Source organism: Natrix helvetica, assembly GCF_964273705.1.
Source record: "Natrix helvetica genome assembly, chromosome: 2".
Lineage (NCBI taxonomy): Eukaryota > Metazoa > Chordata > Lepidosauria > Squamata > Natricidae > Natrix > Natrix helvetica.
Window position 1 is genome coordinate 215376772 of NC_138552.1, and position 18088 is coordinate 215394859.

General features: G+C 44.5%; 1 protein-coding gene across 1 annotated transcript in view; it reads left to right on the forward strand.

The window, feature by feature from the left end:
• Nucleotides 1-5203: 5203 nt before the first annotated feature.
• Nucleotides 5204-18088, forward strand: part of LOC309387311 (uncharacterized protein) — a 38463-nt gene continuing 25578 nt past the window's right edge. Inside the window, exons 1-4 of the mRNA XM_081943760.1 lie at nt 5204-5688; nt 9509-9616; nt 10695-10818; nt 13125-13221. Coding sequence (XP_081799886.1) covers nt 9541-9616; nt 10695-10818; nt 13125-13221 — 297 coding nt within the window. The 5' untranslated portion in view covers nt 5204-5688; nt 9509-9540. The remainder of the gene's footprint in view (nt 5689-9508; nt 9617-10694; nt 10819-13124; nt 13222-18088) is intronic.

Consider the following 18088-nt stretch of genomic DNA (forward strand, 5'->3'; position numbering starts at 1 on the left):
ACATACTATGAAAATGTTGAAAAATGTTAAGGCTGCACATGTAGTTGAAGAAATGTTAATTATGGATGTGGTTTGCTTATGGAGTGAGAGAGCAACTTTTTAATGCATAGAGCATTCCTGATGATTAAAAGAATGTATCCATCCTATTAAATATGGGATTCAAAAAGTACTGGGGGAGGCAATTCTGAATGAAAGGGAATAAGAGGTGACAAAGAGTAACACTGGGAAGCAGACTTGGCTTTATGTTAGGCAGAGATTATACAGACTAGGGATTTAATTTTTTTTTTTACTGATCATTGAAAAAGTTAATTCATCTTTCTTAATTTAGGAAAAACACATAAATGTTAATGGGTTCAAATCAATCATTTTTGACAATTATAAAACTGAATTGTTGGCTGTTAATATTGTAAGAGTAAATGATGGAAATAAGACATGCACAGGAATAAATGGAATATACTTTGAAGAATATACTATCCCTTCATTTAATATTCTGTATTTATGGATATATGCATCAATAATGCTTTTGATAATGATGTATTTGTGACATCGATGTGTTCAGATGATACCAGTTTGTTGCCCGAGAACTGAAATGATCTGCAGTGAATGTTAGCTTATATGGTATAACAGAATGGATCTGAATATTAGCATATCAAAATCAATCAGAATAGAGCTGGAAGAGACCTTAGAGGTCATCTAGTCCAACCCCCCACTCAAGCAGGAGACCCTATACCCTCTCCACTTTGGAATGCTGCTATCATGTCCTATCCTAGTCCTCCTTTTCTCTACATTAGCTAAAACCAAATCCTGCAATCGTTCTTCATATGTTTTTATCTCCAAGCTCATAATCATTTTAGTTGCTCTTGTTTGCACTCCCCCCCCCACAAAGACTCAACTTTTTTTTTTAATGGTGTGACCAAAGTAGTTGGATTAGAAACAGGAGACAATGAAAGAAGTAAAGAAATATCTATAATTCAACTGTCTATGGCGATTCTCAGCCATCCAGGTCTTGCTTGTCCCAAAGGTGCTTTTTCAAGAGGCAACTGGACCTTCTGGTTTTCCTTCAGCTTTTCTTCAGTTTCGCTTCAGCTCTGAAGAAGCTTCTTGGATGAGAAGCGAAACGTCTTCAAAGGAAAGCCAGAAAGTCCAGTTGCCTCTAGATTCAAACCTCTTTTCTCTCTCTATAAATCTTTCAACGCAATAGGTTAAAAGTCCTCACCAGCAAACAGGTTACCCTTCCAAAGCGAGCTGATCCCGCCACGTTTCGGCTGAGCCCAAAGCCTCGTGGGGACCATGGTCACGCTAGATCGGTTACAGTTGGCGGAGGATCGGGGCTTGAAGGTGTGCCTGCCGTTGATCGGGTGGCCCGCTCTTGCACGCCGCCGTTTCAGCCTTTTCTGTTTACGGTTGCTGTAGCTACAGAAGAGCCTCTCGGCGTCTTAAACTTCCGTCTTTTTAGCCATTTCGCTCAAGCTCGGGGTAATTTGCTTCCCTCATATACAAATCCTAAAGAAGCCCCGGAGGAGGACGGTCAAAGGCGTGTGGCATGGGTTTGTATAATATTTGCAGGGGTTTTTTCTTCTTCTTCTTCTTCTCCCCCACGCTCCCCTCCTTTTTTTAAAAAAGAGCTCGTTATTGCATCTTCTTTTTACTCTACTGCAAGGGTCCCCAGAGTTGGCAACTTGAAGATTTGTGGACTTCAACTCCCAGAATTCTCCAGCCAGCTATGCCAGCTATGCTGGCTGGAGAATTCTGGGAGTTGGAGTCCACAAGTCTTAAATCAAGTTGCCACGTTTGAAGACCTCTGCTCTAATGGAACCAAAGGATGAGCGCAGAAGAACGAACTGCGAACAGGATGAGCGCAGTGGCTGTAAATAACACGGGCCACCTAGCGTTTCTGATCGTTCCTGGTTTATTTGGGTGCATTCGCATTCCAGACGATAACTCTTGTTCAAACTAAATTCTAAAGCAAAGCCATGATATTGCGTCTTTCTGGGTTGACGGCTCGCGCTTTCAGAGACTACCTACGAAAGTTGGCTTTTAAATTTTGGAAACCACGCGTCTGTTGTAGCTGAACTGAACTGAATTGGACTTCTTTACATTGCACTGCATGCTTAGACCAGGGCTGCAAATAAAGCTGCCTTCGATTGGCAAGTAAGGAAGAACATGTGCGGTACTGCAGTGATTTTTAATCTATGAACACAGTGCCCGCTAACCACTGTTTGCTCAACGTGTAGACCCCTAGTTGCCTGCTTTGTACAAAGGTGTATCTGTATAGCAGCCAGAGAGAATGACTCCCCAAGTCTGCATATTTCAGAGAAGTCTTCTATGGCTCTTGAGATGCTGAAGAATAAAACAGAGGGGGAAAAGTTATTTTAATCCTCATACAAACAGTTTATTTCTTGAAAGTAATAACATAAGTCTGTTGGGGTGGTTTTCTTTTTCATCAGTTGATTCCATGCTGCCAACATTTGTCTTTAGTTTTTTTGTTCATGTTTTATTGATTTGTATCATAATTTCTTTCTTTGATTATCGAGGGCCTCTCAAAATTGTTGAGAGTCTGGCAGTTTACAAGATTAATAATTTATTATTATGACTGGTTGCCCAGGCAGCCAGCTGTTCAGACTGGATTTGGCCTTTTGATCCACTTATCAAGTCCTTCCCAAGGACCTGGAATAGGCAGAAGTTGTTGTTTGATGGTGTTAAAGGTGTTGTTGTACGGTATAAGCTGTTCCAAATAAAGTTGCCTTTTGAATTGATGGATAGATGGTGAATTTGTCAATGCCAATGGTATTCAAGTGGTACTCCAGTTGTCTTGGGATTACACCAAGGCACCTATTATCATTGGTACTATATTTGCCCCCTTTTTTTTTTAACAACAGTCGTTTTACTTCTTTTGCAGGTCTTTCTGTTTTGTAATTTTTTCCAGTTCTTTCTATTTTATTTTGCTATCCTCAAGTATTGTCCACATCCCTATATATTTTTTTCTTTTCAACAGTTATTAAGTCTGGGGTGTTATGTGGTAGGTATTTCTCTACTGGAATTCTAGAATCCCTGAACACTGTAGTTGTTCATTTTCTATGTGTTTATTTTGTGATCCTACCAGTTCTGGCTTGCAGGCAAATGTTATTTCTTGCAGATATTCCAATGCACCATTGTTGCCACTTTGTCCTGCCTTTCAATCATTTGATTTTTCTATTCTGACTTACATTAGTTTGAATAACTTGCTTTGGAGCAGCCAAAAGCAAGACTTCAGTTTCTTTTATTAAGGTTCCAGCTGTAAAGCCTTTGCTCGATTTTATCTTTATTCATTTTCCCCTTGAGGATTGTAGAAATTGGCATTGTAATGCAGTAGTTCATCACCTTTTCTTCACCAAGGACCCTTTAAATAACTTTTGTGGCCACAGAACATAGTCACGGACCACCAAGAATTAACTCAACATTTAAAGTAGTAGCCTGCATCAAATAATCACAGACCCTTATGACAGGGTCCATGGACCACAGGTAGAGAACCACTGATGTAATATTTTTCCTTGCCAGCATTTTGTTCTTTTTATTTTGATGCCCATGTTTTGTTTTCTGCACATTTAATGTTATTAGTTTGCATTAATGCTTTTTCTTTGCTGTCCTTTATGTAATCTGCTAATACAGGTCTTTCTTCTTCAGCAATTTGTTTGACATGAAATAAACCTCTGCCTCCATTTCTGCATGGCAAGTATAATCTATCAATATCACTACAGGGGTGTAATGCAAATGAAGAGTCACTAGCTTTCTCCTTTTTGCGTTTAAGTTGTCTACTTCAACTTGTGTCCAGTTAATAATTTCAGCAGTGTGCTGTATTGAGGGTATGGCCCAGGGTTTGATGGGTTTGATGGTATTTTCACCATTCAGTTTTGATTTTAGCATTGTCCTCACTCTTTGGGTGTGTTCTTTATTAATCACATTTTTAACTTGACCATGCTTGATGCTATCCAACTGTAAAACTGTAAAACGCTACTGAAGGTTTGGCCATTTGGCATTTCAAATTCATTCCTGTATGCCTTTTTATAACCAATCCAGACCATACAGTATGTAAATCAAGTTTTTGCCTTTTGCAACTCTCCAAAATCATTTTATCCATCAGAAGTTGATCTTTCATATCTCTGCTTTTCCTTATGTTCTACTAAGGATATTTTCTTCTAAATAATCTTGGAGGTTGTTTGCTCTTATGCTTGTGAATAAATTAAGCACTGTATGCAAGCATGTTACAGGCCCATAGATTCCTGCTGATGCCTCCTTTGCTGGATGTTTTTGAATCACTATGTTTTGCTGATTATTAACCAGTCCCTGGTTTTCCTTTATTCAATACTTCATTATCTGTTTAGCTATAATTGGATGTAAACCAGATATTTGTGCCAAAAGTCATGTAAGTGATCATTTTTAGAAGATTCCAATTGTAATCAGTTCCATTCAGTCTTAAACCATTTCTGCTGTTTTTATTAGTTCTTCCATTAGATTTTATTTTCTAAATTCATTTTTAAATTATTTTATCCATCAAGCATTTTTATTATAGTCTCTTTCGGTTCCCCATAGACCTTTTCAAACTGTGATTGTTTCCTTTGTGTTTGATTCTCCATTTGTTAGAATCATCTCTGGCTGGATTAAAATAGTTGACTTTTTAACTGTCTGGTAGAGGTAATAATAAACTTACATATCTGAATTATTTACATGTATTTCATCTCTTTAGAAAATCTGTTGCCTTTTAGCTGAGACAAGAAATTGATTCTCATGGGAGCTATAGCAAGGATGATTACATAAATGTACTGTATATAGAGCCGAGGTGGTGTGGTGCTTAGAATGCAGTATTGCAGGCTACTTCTGCTGACTGCCAGTTGCCTGCAATTTGGAGTTTGAATCTAACCAGGCTCAAGGTTGACTCATCCTTCCATCCTTCCGAGGTGGGTAAAATAAGAATCCAAATTGTTGGGGGCAATATGCTGACTCTGTAAACCGCTTAGAGAGGGCTGTAAAGCCCTATGAAGTGGTCTGTGCTATTGCTATATCAGAAATTTCTATACATATGTGGAATATTTAATCTTTACTGTTGAATTGCTCCTGATGTGACTGTTGAATGTTTTTCCAGTTCTTATGGAAGAAAGAAATTTCTTCATCCATGTCATAGACTTTTCTTTTTTAAACTCAAAAGAGATGACGTCAGAATAATTTCCTTGATCTTGGTGAGATGGGTGGCATAAATATCTCAAGCCTGCTGATTATGTATCCTTAATAAATGTTTTGAGAAATGGGAAAGGCAAAACTATAGCTTGGAGAATAAAAAAATGTCAATTCCCCTGGATTTCAAAAGAGTTCGCGGTGAAAGTATTACCTCCTGGAACAAGAGATCAGAAGAAGAGACCTATCATCGGGAAATAGCACTGGCATCCTTCATGGAGCAATTTATACTCCTCAATAATTCTGACAATAGTTGCATGCTGGGATGAGAAGTTGCTATACCTGAGGATCTAGGTAACACATCACTCTTCCTGGATATCAAGACTTTCAGAAACTCGATCAGCTGCATTTCTCCCAAGCATTTCATACCATAAATTGCAGCTGGACTTCTTTCTGCTGTGAAATTTTGGGAAAATCCAATTCTGCTGCTGCAGTTTTCTTCATGAGAATTCAAGAAGCCATATCTCTCAAGGGATGTAGGTAAGAGTCTTCTCTGTCTAAAGTAAGTTACATGTATATTATCACTCAACTACTCAAATAAATTGGGTGAAGTATTGCCAGGGTTTGTTGCAGAAATCACATCCAGAAAGCACACACAGATAACTGATTCAGCAGGATTCATTAAACTCTTTATATACCGTATTTTTCACCCTATAAGACGCTCCGGAATATAAGACGCACCCAATTTTAAAGGAGGAAAATCTAGAAAAAAAAAGATTCTGAACCAAATACTGTAGTAAAATATTTTATATCAACTGTATAAAGTTAACAGCAGTTTAAGAACAATTTTATGTCAACCATGTAACATATTAAGAACTATCTTTACTCTCATTAACAGTCAGTAAAGTCAGTAAACAGTGAAACAGTGACGTGCAGTCAGGTGAGGCAAGTGAGGCACAGCCTCACCACTCTCATCATGAAAAAAAAAAAGGAAAAGGAAAAAGCTGAGCTAGTTGCTGCCTCACCGTGGATGACTCTGCTTAACCTCACTGGTGCTCTCCCTCCCCAAGTGTAGTGACTTCCTCCCCAGGCCCCCATTCATTTCTCTCTCTCACACACACAGCTGGATAAAACTATATGAAAATCTAGCCCAGCTTCACTGATTACAAGTTTGAAAAGGCAACGTGGCTCCAACTGCAATCAAACTACACTTGGGGAGGGAGAGCACAAGCGAGCACTGAGGAGACCACAGGAGGAGGGAGGAAGCCAGGCAAAGAGCCATGCTGTAGTACACACACTTCCCCCCAGCCTCTTTCTTTTGGAAGGCTCCCCTCCGGCTTCTCTGCCTCTCCTCTCACCCCAGCCTGCCAGCAGGAGGTGGTAGGTGAGCTTTATTGTGTTCCAGGCATTTCCCACCCAGACAGCAGGCTGCAATTGCAATGGTGGAGGTGTTTGGGAAAGGCAGCAGAGGAATGGGGGGGATGGCAGAGGAGCTGCTTTCAAGCCACTGGAAAAGATATCCAATCCAACTTTTGTGTGTGTGTGGGGTTGTTTGAGAGTGGGTGAGAGAGGGAAGGGGTAGGAGAGATAGTCCAATCCAACTTCTGTGTGTGTGTGTGTGTGTGTGTGTGTGTGTGTGTGTGTGTGTTTGAGAGAGGGGGAGGAAGGGAGAGAGGGAGGAAGGAGGGGAAGGAGAAGAAAAAGAAAAAGAAAGGAGCAAAGGAGAAAAACAAATGCTGTCGCTTTAAATTGGAACTGACCATGCCTGGCTGTGGAATTCTGGGAGTTGAAGTCCACAAGTCTAAAAATATTTGAAACCCAGCACTGTGTCAGTGCCTCACCAGTCATAAACCTCACCGCACGTCACTGCAGTGAAAGTAACAAAAATAAGGCTGTAATGTTTTTATTCGAACCCCAAGAATTCCTCTTCTTCGCTGCTTTACCTGCCGCTTCTCGGGCGGTTACAGGCGGCAGAGATCGTAGTAATAGCATTTTGGATGGCAGTGCACCGATCTCAGGAGCCAAAGCCTTTGAATCAAGTTTGATTGTGTCCCATCTAGCGTTCTCCACCCCCAACCCCAAATCTCTCCGGATCTGCTTATTGCTATTGCTGCTATTGCGCCCAGCTACTGTATCTCTTTGCTGCATGACAGATCCAGGCGGATTGTGGGTGGGTGGGTGGAGAACGCTAGATTGGGAAGTTAAAAACCTAGAATGGGACACAATCAAACTTGGTTCTAGGTTTTTAACTTCCCAATCTAGCGTTCTCCACCCACCCACCCCCAATCCGCCCGGATCTGTCATGCAGCAAAGAGATACAGTAGCTGGGCGCAATAGCAGCAATAGCAATAAGCAGATCCTGAGAGATTTGGGGTTGGGGGTGGGGAACGCTAGATGGGACACAATCAAACTTGATTCAAAGGCTTTGGCTCCTGAGATCGGTGCGCTGCCATCCAAAATGCTATTACTACGATCTCTGCCGCCTGGAACCGCCCGAGAAGTGGCAGGTAAAGCGGGCGCTGCAGCGATCGTGGTACCAGCATTTTGGATGGCAGCGCACCGATCTCAGGAGCCAAAGCCTTGAGGCACCTTTCGTTTGCAGGAGGAGGGCAGCTTAAAGCAGCGCCCCAGCAATGTGCCACCACCGCCTAAGCCCTCTCGGGAGCCCAGCCAAGCGGGAGCTCTGAAAGCGAAACCTCTCTCCTTTCCAGCCATCACGATCTCTGCAGCCCCCTCTTTGCCTGCCCCATTTTCAGATGACCCAGTGGCTACATTCGGCTTGCAAGATGCACTCAGATTTTTACCCTCTTTTTTGGAGTAAAAAAGTGCGTCTTATAAGGCGAAAAATATGGTATATAATAACACACGAGTAAAGGTACAATACCAACAGTGGATTCTCCAACATGGTAGTAGTTACAGGCAGAGGAGTGATTGGTTTCAGTTCAGAGTTTAGAGGTTAATACAGCTAAGACATGCCCAGACTTTTTATTTAAGTTTCTGTTTCCAAATAAGCCTCATTGGCTGACCTGTTACCATGCTTATTCATTGGCAGACCTTGTTACCATGTCGCTGCTGGTTCATGAATATTCTGACAGGTATAACAGAATACAGACCTAAACAAGAAGGTACTTCTGTATTTTTAATTATTTATTTGCCTTTGGGTTTTGGGTGGATGTGTAAACTTACATTTTCTTGAAAATTGTTATTAATTACAGACACCCCAAAAAATGTTAAGTGGGCTTTTTTTTTTTAAAAAAAACAAGTATATATTTTCTTGCCTGGAGAAGAAGGGGTGTCAAAAAAGTTAAGGTTTTTATGTCCCATCACTGCCCCTGGTTTTTTAGGTTTTCAGGACAGTTGTGGAGGGAAATCTAAGGGCTCAAGGAAAAAAAGCAGATGTTCTAAGTAATTGTGGACAGTTCCTGCTACAAAATTGCACCTTTGTGAAGCAGCATTTTGATTTTGAATCCAGAGGCCTACACATCCTTCTTAGATGCTCTTTTCCCCATTATGCTATTGGTTGAGAACCAGTAGTGGGTTATGACTGGTACCCCCGGTACGGCGTACCAGTGCCTGCCGGGAGCACCGGGTACCATTCCAGTATGGTGTTCCGGAGGACCCGCCTGCCTGCCCGCGCTCCTTACCTGTATTTGAGCTCTTTGACGCTTCTGTTCATGCGCACGGAGCAAACGACACCTGTGTAATGTTCCGCCGAGCAGCTGGAGCGTCACAGGGGGTAAGGACACATCTGCGCGCATGTGCACTCATGCTGTGCGCGTTCATGTGGTGGACGCCGGGTCCCACTGCACCGTACCGGATCCGGAACCCACCACTGTTGAGAACAACAGCAGACTACTAAAGAGGATATCTCTGGTCCTGACACTACAAATCCTGAAACCTTTCATTTTCAAAATTTATTTTTACTTCTTTAAAAAAAACAAAAAAAGAAAAGAGTCAAAGCACAAAGATAATTATAATGCTTCAACAAAAAAAATAATACAACAAAAAAAATAAAGTATACATCATTTTGGCAATTAACAATTGCAATTCTATATGTACATTTATGTAATATAAATATTATTCAAGTACAGGCTCCCAAAACTGAGGAAGACATGCAGAGTCTTTTGCTTTTGTAGAAGAATACAAATGAATCCCCAGAAACAGAATGAACGGACACAAGAATTGAGTGTATCTCAGAATATTTCTAGCGCGCCCAGGATATCCTCTGTGGCTTGTAGCCAAATTTGATAAAAAGTTGCTTAAACCCAGTTTTTCCCATGTATAACTTCTGTAAATTGGAAAGGTCCCAAAAGCATTCAGAATTAATATTCATAGCTATTTCTGATTATTTTATTTTTAGTGTGAATATTTTATATACATATAGAAACAAACATGGATTCAATTCCCCAGAGTTATGAAACCAACACAGAAAACGCTTCTAGACATACTCCTGAAGAACAGAAAAATGGTAAGCACAGGCATATTTTATGTAATGTGTGTTTGTGGGTGCACTTTTCTTGGGAATTGCTGTTTCTGTTGTTCACTTTTTATAGAGAATCCAATAAGGCCACTTCCAAATTTCTGATTTCCAGTATTTTCTGTTCTATGGTTTCTTTCAACCTGATTTCCAATTACTTTTCCTTTTATTAATAAGAGTTTAAGTGCTACTGCAGCACCCTGCTGGCCAAAATAGGGCACATGGGGGGGGGGCATACCCCATTTTCGGCCTAGATGGCCTCTTGCAGCACTCTGCCAACCAAAACATGGGCCAGATTTAAGTACCTTGTGCCAGAGGTGAAATCCAGCAGGTTCTGACAGGTTCTGGAGAACCAGTAGTGGAAATTTTGAGTAGTTCATAGAACCAGCAAATGCCATCTGTGGCTGGCCCCAGAGAAGGGTGGGGATGGAGATTTTGCAGTATCATTCCCCTGGAATGGAGTGGGAATGGAGATTTTGCAATATTCTTCCCCTGCCACGCCCACCAAGCCACACCACACCCACCAAGCCATGCCCACAGAACAGGTAGTAAAAAAAATGAATTTCACCACTGCCTTGGGCCCCATTTTGGCTGCTATAGGCATTGGGGGCTGATCCGTTGCTATTTCCAGGCCAGCCCCAAGGGTCAGATTTAAGCATCCCATTGGCCGGATTCGGCCCACGGGCCTTGAGTTTGACACCCCTGGTCTAAGGCAATTAACTGGAGCAGAGAAAACAAAGAACTTATGTGAAACAATTGCCCTTTTAGGTATTCACATGTCAGAGAGGGAGTCTCAGCCTGTGTCTTTTCTGGATGATAACCTTGTCATCCATCTCTAACTGCTTCCACCAGAATAGGTGCTGATACTAGAGCTCTTTGCTTACTGAATCTTTGCAATTACTAAAGGAATGGAAAGTGAAATATACAATGTGGAAATTGAATAAAAAAGTTTTATTTAGTCTTCCTCCCCCCCCCTTTAAAGTCATGCAACTTATAATGACTCTCTTTCCACCACCACCCCTTTATAAAAACCAACTTACTTCTTGCTCTTTTTGCTTCTTTATTGAAGAATTTTGGCCTGAATGCTTGCCACATATTACAGAAGAAAGGGAAGAACAATCAATAGAGGAGAACATTCCTTTGTCTCCCTCTGGATTAGGAACAAATGTGAAGACTCAGATTGTAAATGACAGGTGAGAGCTTATGCACAAATCTTTTTATGCACAGGTATAAAACGGAGCTATGATTTAAACCAGTGGTAGTCAAACTTTTTCTACCTACCGCCCACTAATGGATCTTTCTTGATGGAAAAATTTCCTTACCACCCACCAATCTTTGCACAAGTGCGGAATATTTTTTAGAAAGGAGGGTGTTTTAAAAAAAAAAGAAGTGTACATACATTTATCTTTCTATTTCTACTTTATGCATGTTTATAATGTTTTTAACTTTATAAAATTTAATTAGAAAACAATAAAGTAAATTGAAATTAGCTTTCCTAGTGATTAATGAGATCTTTGAGGCTGATGCTGCGAGACTAAATATTTGATATCTGGTTTGATTTTCGTAAGGAACAAACAAAGGTCTCCTCTTTCGGTGATATTCAGACGGTTTCTCTGTTTGCTCATAATATGATTAACAGCACTAAAGCCTGATTCTACAAGATATGTGGTAGGGAAAGGTATCAATAAATTGAACATCATTTTCCACATATTTGGATATAACGCAGGCATTTTTTAATTTTGCCAGAGTTTTTGGTATCCACCACTGCCAAAATTACATTTACCCTCTTCGTCATATTTAAGTTCTAATAGTTCTTCTTGGCAAGTTATATCCACTTCAGCAACATTTGCTGTAAAAGGATTTATCATCCAGTCATGCAACTTTAAGTTCAAAATATCTTGAAATCGTTTTTCCATATCCAATTTGAGTTTGTTGAGGTGGCTACTGAACCTTTCAATATCCCCTGGAGTTACATCATTGTTTATAGAGGACAATTCAGGAAACTGATGAAATTCTCTCTTGAGAATATTATGACGGAGAAGATCAAGCTTTTCGATAAACAATGACACAATATTTTTGCAACTTATAAGAGTTATATTGGCTCCTTGAAGCTGTAAATTAATTTCATTAAATCTCTTGAAAATGTCTGCCAAATAAAAGGCATCAGTCTTTATGGTTTTTAACTGTTCATAGAGACCAGCCTCATTATCACTTTCTCCTATTTTACAACTGCACTGCTCCACTTCTGCCTGTCCCTGCTATCCGTTTCCACTCCTCCCCTTCCTCTTCCCACGTGTTTGCTTGTTTGCGTGCACACGCACATTAGTTCATTGATGTGTGCGCTTGCGCCCGCCTGCTCACTCACACAAAAGGAGGTTTTAACCTCCGAAATCCCTAACGCACACATTCTCGCGCACGTTAGTTCAAAAGGAGGTTTTAACCTCCAAAATCCCTACCGCCCACCTGGAATCCCAAAACGCCCACTAGTGGGCGGTAGGGACCAGGTTGATGACCTATGATTTAAACTGTGTTAATGCACGCTCTTGTCAAAGAAAAAGATGAAGTTGTCCTTTAATAATTAGCTGGCATTCCTGTTATCTTTGTAACTGTTGTAAGTAGAGATGGCTGAATTGTATCTAAAGCATGCAAATAATTAATTTTATGGTAAAATGTATAACACCATAGTTATTCAAGTACAGATCTAATAGAGCACTCTTGCCCTGTTACTGCCTGACAACTGGTTGTATGCAGGGGTTGGCTTCAAAAAGTTTAGCAAGAGGTTCTCTGCCCGGTTGCTGGGTGGCCGTGGCGGGCGTGGTCTTGTCGGCCTCCTTCACTACGGTGAGGGTGGGGTGGGGGTGGGGGTGGGGGTGGGTTGCCCTCCCCAGTCTCCGAAGGCTTTTCTTGAGCCTCCGAGAGGGTGAAAATGGCCTCCCCAGGCTCTGTAGGCCCTCTGGCCCTAACTTCCGGTAGGCCCATTTTTTTGCCCTCCCCGAGCCTGCACACACACCCTGTACTTACCTGCATCCAAAACGGGCCACATGGAGACTCCTGGGAGGAGGAGTGGGGTGGGCAGGGACAGTCAGGAGTGGAATTTGGGGGTTCTCTGAATTGCATAGAATCTTAGCTAGAGGTTCTCCCGAACCCCTGGAAACTCCCAGCAGCCCACCCCTGGTTGTATGCCACCCAAAGTCATTTTGTGGGAGATGGTGGACATATAAAATATAATTAATTAATTAATTAATTAACGGGGGGTGGGACAAAATAAGCTTGTTTTCTGAAATTTACTATAAAGCATGGGTGGGGAATGTCTTGTCAATAGGAATAATTTGATCTACTAGGTCAGCTCTTCTCTTCCCTGAGACCTTTCTGGACCTCCTTTCTGGAGGGGGTCAGGGGAAAAGATGGCAGAGAAGAGCATAACATGCCTGCAGTTAATTGGGAATCAACAAATTGCCCATTCATTTTGTTTAAATATGCTTTGTTATTCCTGTCTTAGATCAATCACACCTGGAATTGGAAAAAGACAGAAAAACATGGAAAAATCCTTTGAAGATCTGAAAGTAGATTCTTCAACAGTTGAGATGCAATACCAGGTACCATGAGCTAGGTGAAAAATAACGCTGTGGAGAATTTAATAGGGGAAAATGAATTGTGTTTTCTTAATTGTTGTAAAAAAATACTGTTTGCTTTACCAAAACATCTTATATTTTGCTGCTGAACAAATAATAATTTTCCTGCTTATTGACCATCTGTACTGCTATAAAGCAGTTTATTTATTTTATTTATATGCCACCCATCTTACTATCCAAAGTGACCTGCATTTCCTATTATACAAGAGAGTTTTAACGGATCCCTCAAATTAAGATCTTTGGGAAATAAGGAAGGAAAGGGAAATGATCTCTCTATAGAATGTCAAGCATACATTCTATGTCGGGTGGTCGGCTGGTCGGGCGAGAGGCGCCGAGCGCCGAGCGGAGAAGCGCGTGGAGACATGGAGGCTTGGAGACGCGCTGACCGAACAGCTGATGAATAGCCGTATTCTGTGGAATGGAGTCGGGTAGATCAAAAGGAAGCGGCTGGTGGAGGGTGGAGCTGAGCGAAGCAGACCGGAGGGAAGCAGGCCAGAGTGGCAAGCTTTGAAGAACAATGTCGGAGGTGAGGATTGCCCGGGTGGTGTGCACAGCTCAGGCGGCGAGGTTTTTGGCAATGGCGGCGGCGGGGGAGGCAGTCGGAGACGCCGAGCGCCACACCCTCTGGTCGCCATGACCCCTGGTTCTCCAGGGGAGTTGCAGAAGAAGAACGAGGCCCGGGGAGGCTAGAGAGAGTGCTGCCAACTCCAGGAGGCTTGGGAAAGCCTCAGGGAGCTATGGCGGTCTCGGATTTGAGAACAACACCCCCCGGGAAGATGAGCTTCAGGACCCCCGAGGAGGCAGATGGCCATCTCTCCCTGGGCCTGGACATGGAGGAGAGACACCGGGGGGATTGGTGGTCATCTGCTGAAGGCTTGACATTTCTCCTTCTACCCCTATGGACAATTGCCTCCCTTGCCAAAACTTGGATTTCCATCAATTTTCTTTATATCATGACTATGGCTCTCTCATTAACATCCTGCTTTAATCGGCTCCAATACCATCTTGAGCGCCTCCTTAGATAAATCTAGCTAGTTGGCTAGCCCACAAACTTACCCTTTCCATCTAGGGTAAGGACAATTTCACGACAAACTATGATTCCATCTTCAGCACTTGAAATAATCTTGCCCCGTGATTTTTGTATGATTCTCACGTACACAAGGTCTGACCTACTGCCACTGCGAGAGTCCCCCCTCTCGCAGGTATGGCCTCCTGCCCTTTCGAGGGCCCACCTTGAGGACGGGTTTATTAACCCAGAGAGGTGGCGGAAGCGCACATTGAGGGGTTTTTTAATTAAAAATCTTTTAAAAATTATAAGGGGTTCCAGGGATGGGGGGGGGAACAGGTCAGGAGGGATGGGAGAGCCAGGCGTCTAGGTGTGGTCGAAGGAGGAGGGAGCGGAGTGGGGGAGGAGAGGGAAGATAGCATTCCTGTGCAGGGCTCTTTGATACCAACGGTCATGGGGAGGGGCAGGTACGAGGACAGATCAAGAGCGCGTAGTCGGTTGGGAGACCGGGGTTTTTGGTCATTCCCGGTCGTTTGTACCAACCCCTGCATACTAGGTGGTCAGGATCTACAGACCCAAGGCCTGAGACTGCTGTTATGCAACGCGAGGTCCGTTGTCAATAAGGCCCCCCTCATCCACGATCTAATTTTGGAGGGGGAGCCGGACCTCGCAGGAATAACCGAGACCTGGTTGGGCCACGAGGGAGGTCTACCCCTCGTGGAAATGTGCCCACCAGGTTATCGAGCATTTCACCAGCCTCGGGCCCAGGGAAGGGGCGGTGGGGTAGCAGTGATTATCCGGGAAGACTTAGAGCCGAGAGAGTTCACTGTGCCACAGACATCCGGGTGTGAGTCCCTTGTCGTGAGATGGGGCCCAGGGAGGCAGTTGGGCCTGCTGATAGTATACCTGGCTCCTCGCTATACGTCAGCGGCCCTGCCTGAACTCCTCGAGCTGATCTCATCGGTGGCGGTTGAGACCCCCAAACTTTTAGTGATGGGGGATTTTAATCTGCCGTCGATGGGAGAAGCGTCTGAGGGGGTTCGGGAGTTCATGGCTTCCATGACAGCCATGGACCTGACCCAGTTAATTCAGGGCCCTACTCACGAGGGAGGCCACACGCTGGACCTTGTCTTTGTCTCTGGCCAGTGGATGAGTGATCTGGGAATAGGGGATCCTACTATTATTCCCCTGTCATGGTCGGATCACTCACTTCTCCGGCTGGACTTCCCTGGTGCTACCCCCCGCCGCGAGGAGGCGGAACTGGAAGGTATTAGATGGTTCCGCCCCAAGCGCCTGATGGAACCAGATAGGTTCCAGACGGAGCTTGGGCCACCTCCTGTGGACCTGACCCGCCCCCGAGTGGAGGACCTGGTAGACGCATGGAATAGTGCGACTGCCGGGGCCCTAGACCGGGTGGCGCCTTTGCGGCCTCTCCTGCGGCGACGAACCACCCTGGCCCCTTGGTTTACCGAGGAGCTAAGGGTGATGAAACGCCACAAGAGACGCCTAGAGAGTCGTTGGAGATCCTCCCGTTCCGAATTCGACCGAGCACAGGCACGAGCCTATTTGAGGACGTACCTCGTGGCATTAAGAGCGGCCAAACGTCAACATTGCGCCGCTCTTATTGCGTCCGCAGATAACCGCCCTGCCGCCCTGTTTCGGGTGACTCGCTCCCTCTTGTTTGAGAGACCGCGGGAAGCCCCTTTACAGGGCAGAGCAGAGGAGTTTGGGAAATATCTACAGGACAAAGTCGCTCAAATCCGGATGGGATGGGCCCCTTTCAGTAGTTCAGTAGAGACGCCCGTGGCGAGTCTTGAGGGACCGCTTTGGGAGGAGTTTGACTCGGTTGCCATCGAGGATTTGGACAGGTTGCGTGGACGTCTGCGACCCACCACATGTTTATTGGACCCGTGTCCCTCCTGGCTTGTACTGGCATCCTGGGAGGTTACGCGCGACTGGCTCCTGGGCCTAGTGAACGCCTCGTTGGGTGAGGGGTCTCTACCGGCCACCTTGAAAGAGGCGGTGGTGAGGCCCCTGCTCAAGAAGCCTTCCCTGGACCCAACGGACCTAGTTAATTATCGTCCAGTCTCCAACCTTCCTTTCTTAGCGAAGGTTGTAGAGAGTGTGGTGGTACAGCAGTTCCCACGTCACCTGGAGGAAAATGATTATCTAGACCCGCGCCAGTCCGGCTTCCGTCCCGGGCACAGCACCGAGACGGCCTTGGTCGCATTGGTTGATGATCTCTGGAGGGCCAGAGATAGGGGTTGTTCCTCTATCCTGGTCCTATTAGATCTCTCGGCGGCGTTCGATACCATCGACCATGGTATCCTGTTGCACCGGCTAGAGGGGTTGGGAGTCAGGGGCACCGTTTTACGGTGGTTTGGCTCCTACCTCTCGGACCGGACGCAACGTGTGTTGGCAGGGGAACAGAGATCGACCCGGAGGCCACTCACATGTGGAGTGCCACAGGGATCGGTGCTCTCGCCTCTCCTGTTCAACACATACATGAAACCGCTGGGCGAGATCATCCGTGGTTTTGGGGTGGGATATCATCTGTATGCTGATGATACTCAGCTATACATTTCCACCCCGAACCACCCCAATGAGGCCGTCGAAATGATGTCCCGGTGTTTGGAGGCCGTACGGGTCTGGATGGATGGCAACCGACTAAAACTCAACCCTTCCAAGACGGAGTGGCTGTGGCTTCCGGCCTCCCGGTTCAACCAGGTGCTTCCATCCCTGGCCATTGGGGGCGTGCAACTAGCCCCCATGGAACAGGTGCGCAATTTGGGCGTCCTCCTAGATGCCCGGCTGTCCATGGATGACCATGTAACAGCCGTGGCAAGGGGGGCGTTCCATCAGGTCCGCCTGATGCGCCAATTGCGCCCCTTATTGGACCGGGATGCCCTACGCACAGTCACCCATGCGCTAGTGACATCTCGCCTGGACTACTGCAATGCTCTCTACATGGGGCTTCCCTTGAGATGCACTCGGAGACTGCAGTTGGTCCAGAACGCGGCCGCGCGGGTGATTATGGGGAGGACTAGATACTCCCCGGTAACACCTCTCCTGCGCGAGCTGCACTGGCTTCCTGTGGTCTACCGAGTGCGTTTCAAGGTTTTGATTATGATCTTTAAAGCGCTTCATGGCACAGGGCCTAGTTACATGCAGGATCGCATCCTGCCCCACACATCCCTACGACCAATTCGTTCACACAGAGAGGGACTTCTCCGGGTGCCGTCCACCAAACAGTGTCGGGGGGCGACACCCAGGAGCAGAGCCTTCTCTGTGATGGGCCCAGCCCTGTGGAATGACCTCCCCCGTGACATCAGGATCACTTCCGATCTCCGCTCCTTCCGTGTACAGCTGAAGACCCACCTCTTTCAATTATCTGGCCTGGCTCAACCGTAATTTTTTCTCACTCCTCCTGACTGTCTTTTTAAATTTTAAATTTTAATTGTACATTGGGTTTTTTACAATTGGGTATTTTAATGGGGATTTTAACTGTCTAAATGTTGTAATTGGTTACCTCCTCCGTGCATGTGTGTCTCTGTATTTTTGTATGTTTATGTGTTTGTATACATGTTTTTATGTTCTATATGCCCATTGTACGCCGCCCCGAGTCCTGCCTGGAAAGGGAGCGGCTAATAAATTCAAATTTATTTATTTATTTATATTTATATTGATTAAGACAGGTAGAAAGACACAATGGAACTTCAGCTGAAAACCACTAGCTATAGGAACAGAGGTAGAAGAAATGTTGGATATTAAATAGCAAACATGGACATGGATGAAAAGAATTAAACTAAACAAGGAGCTGTTGGC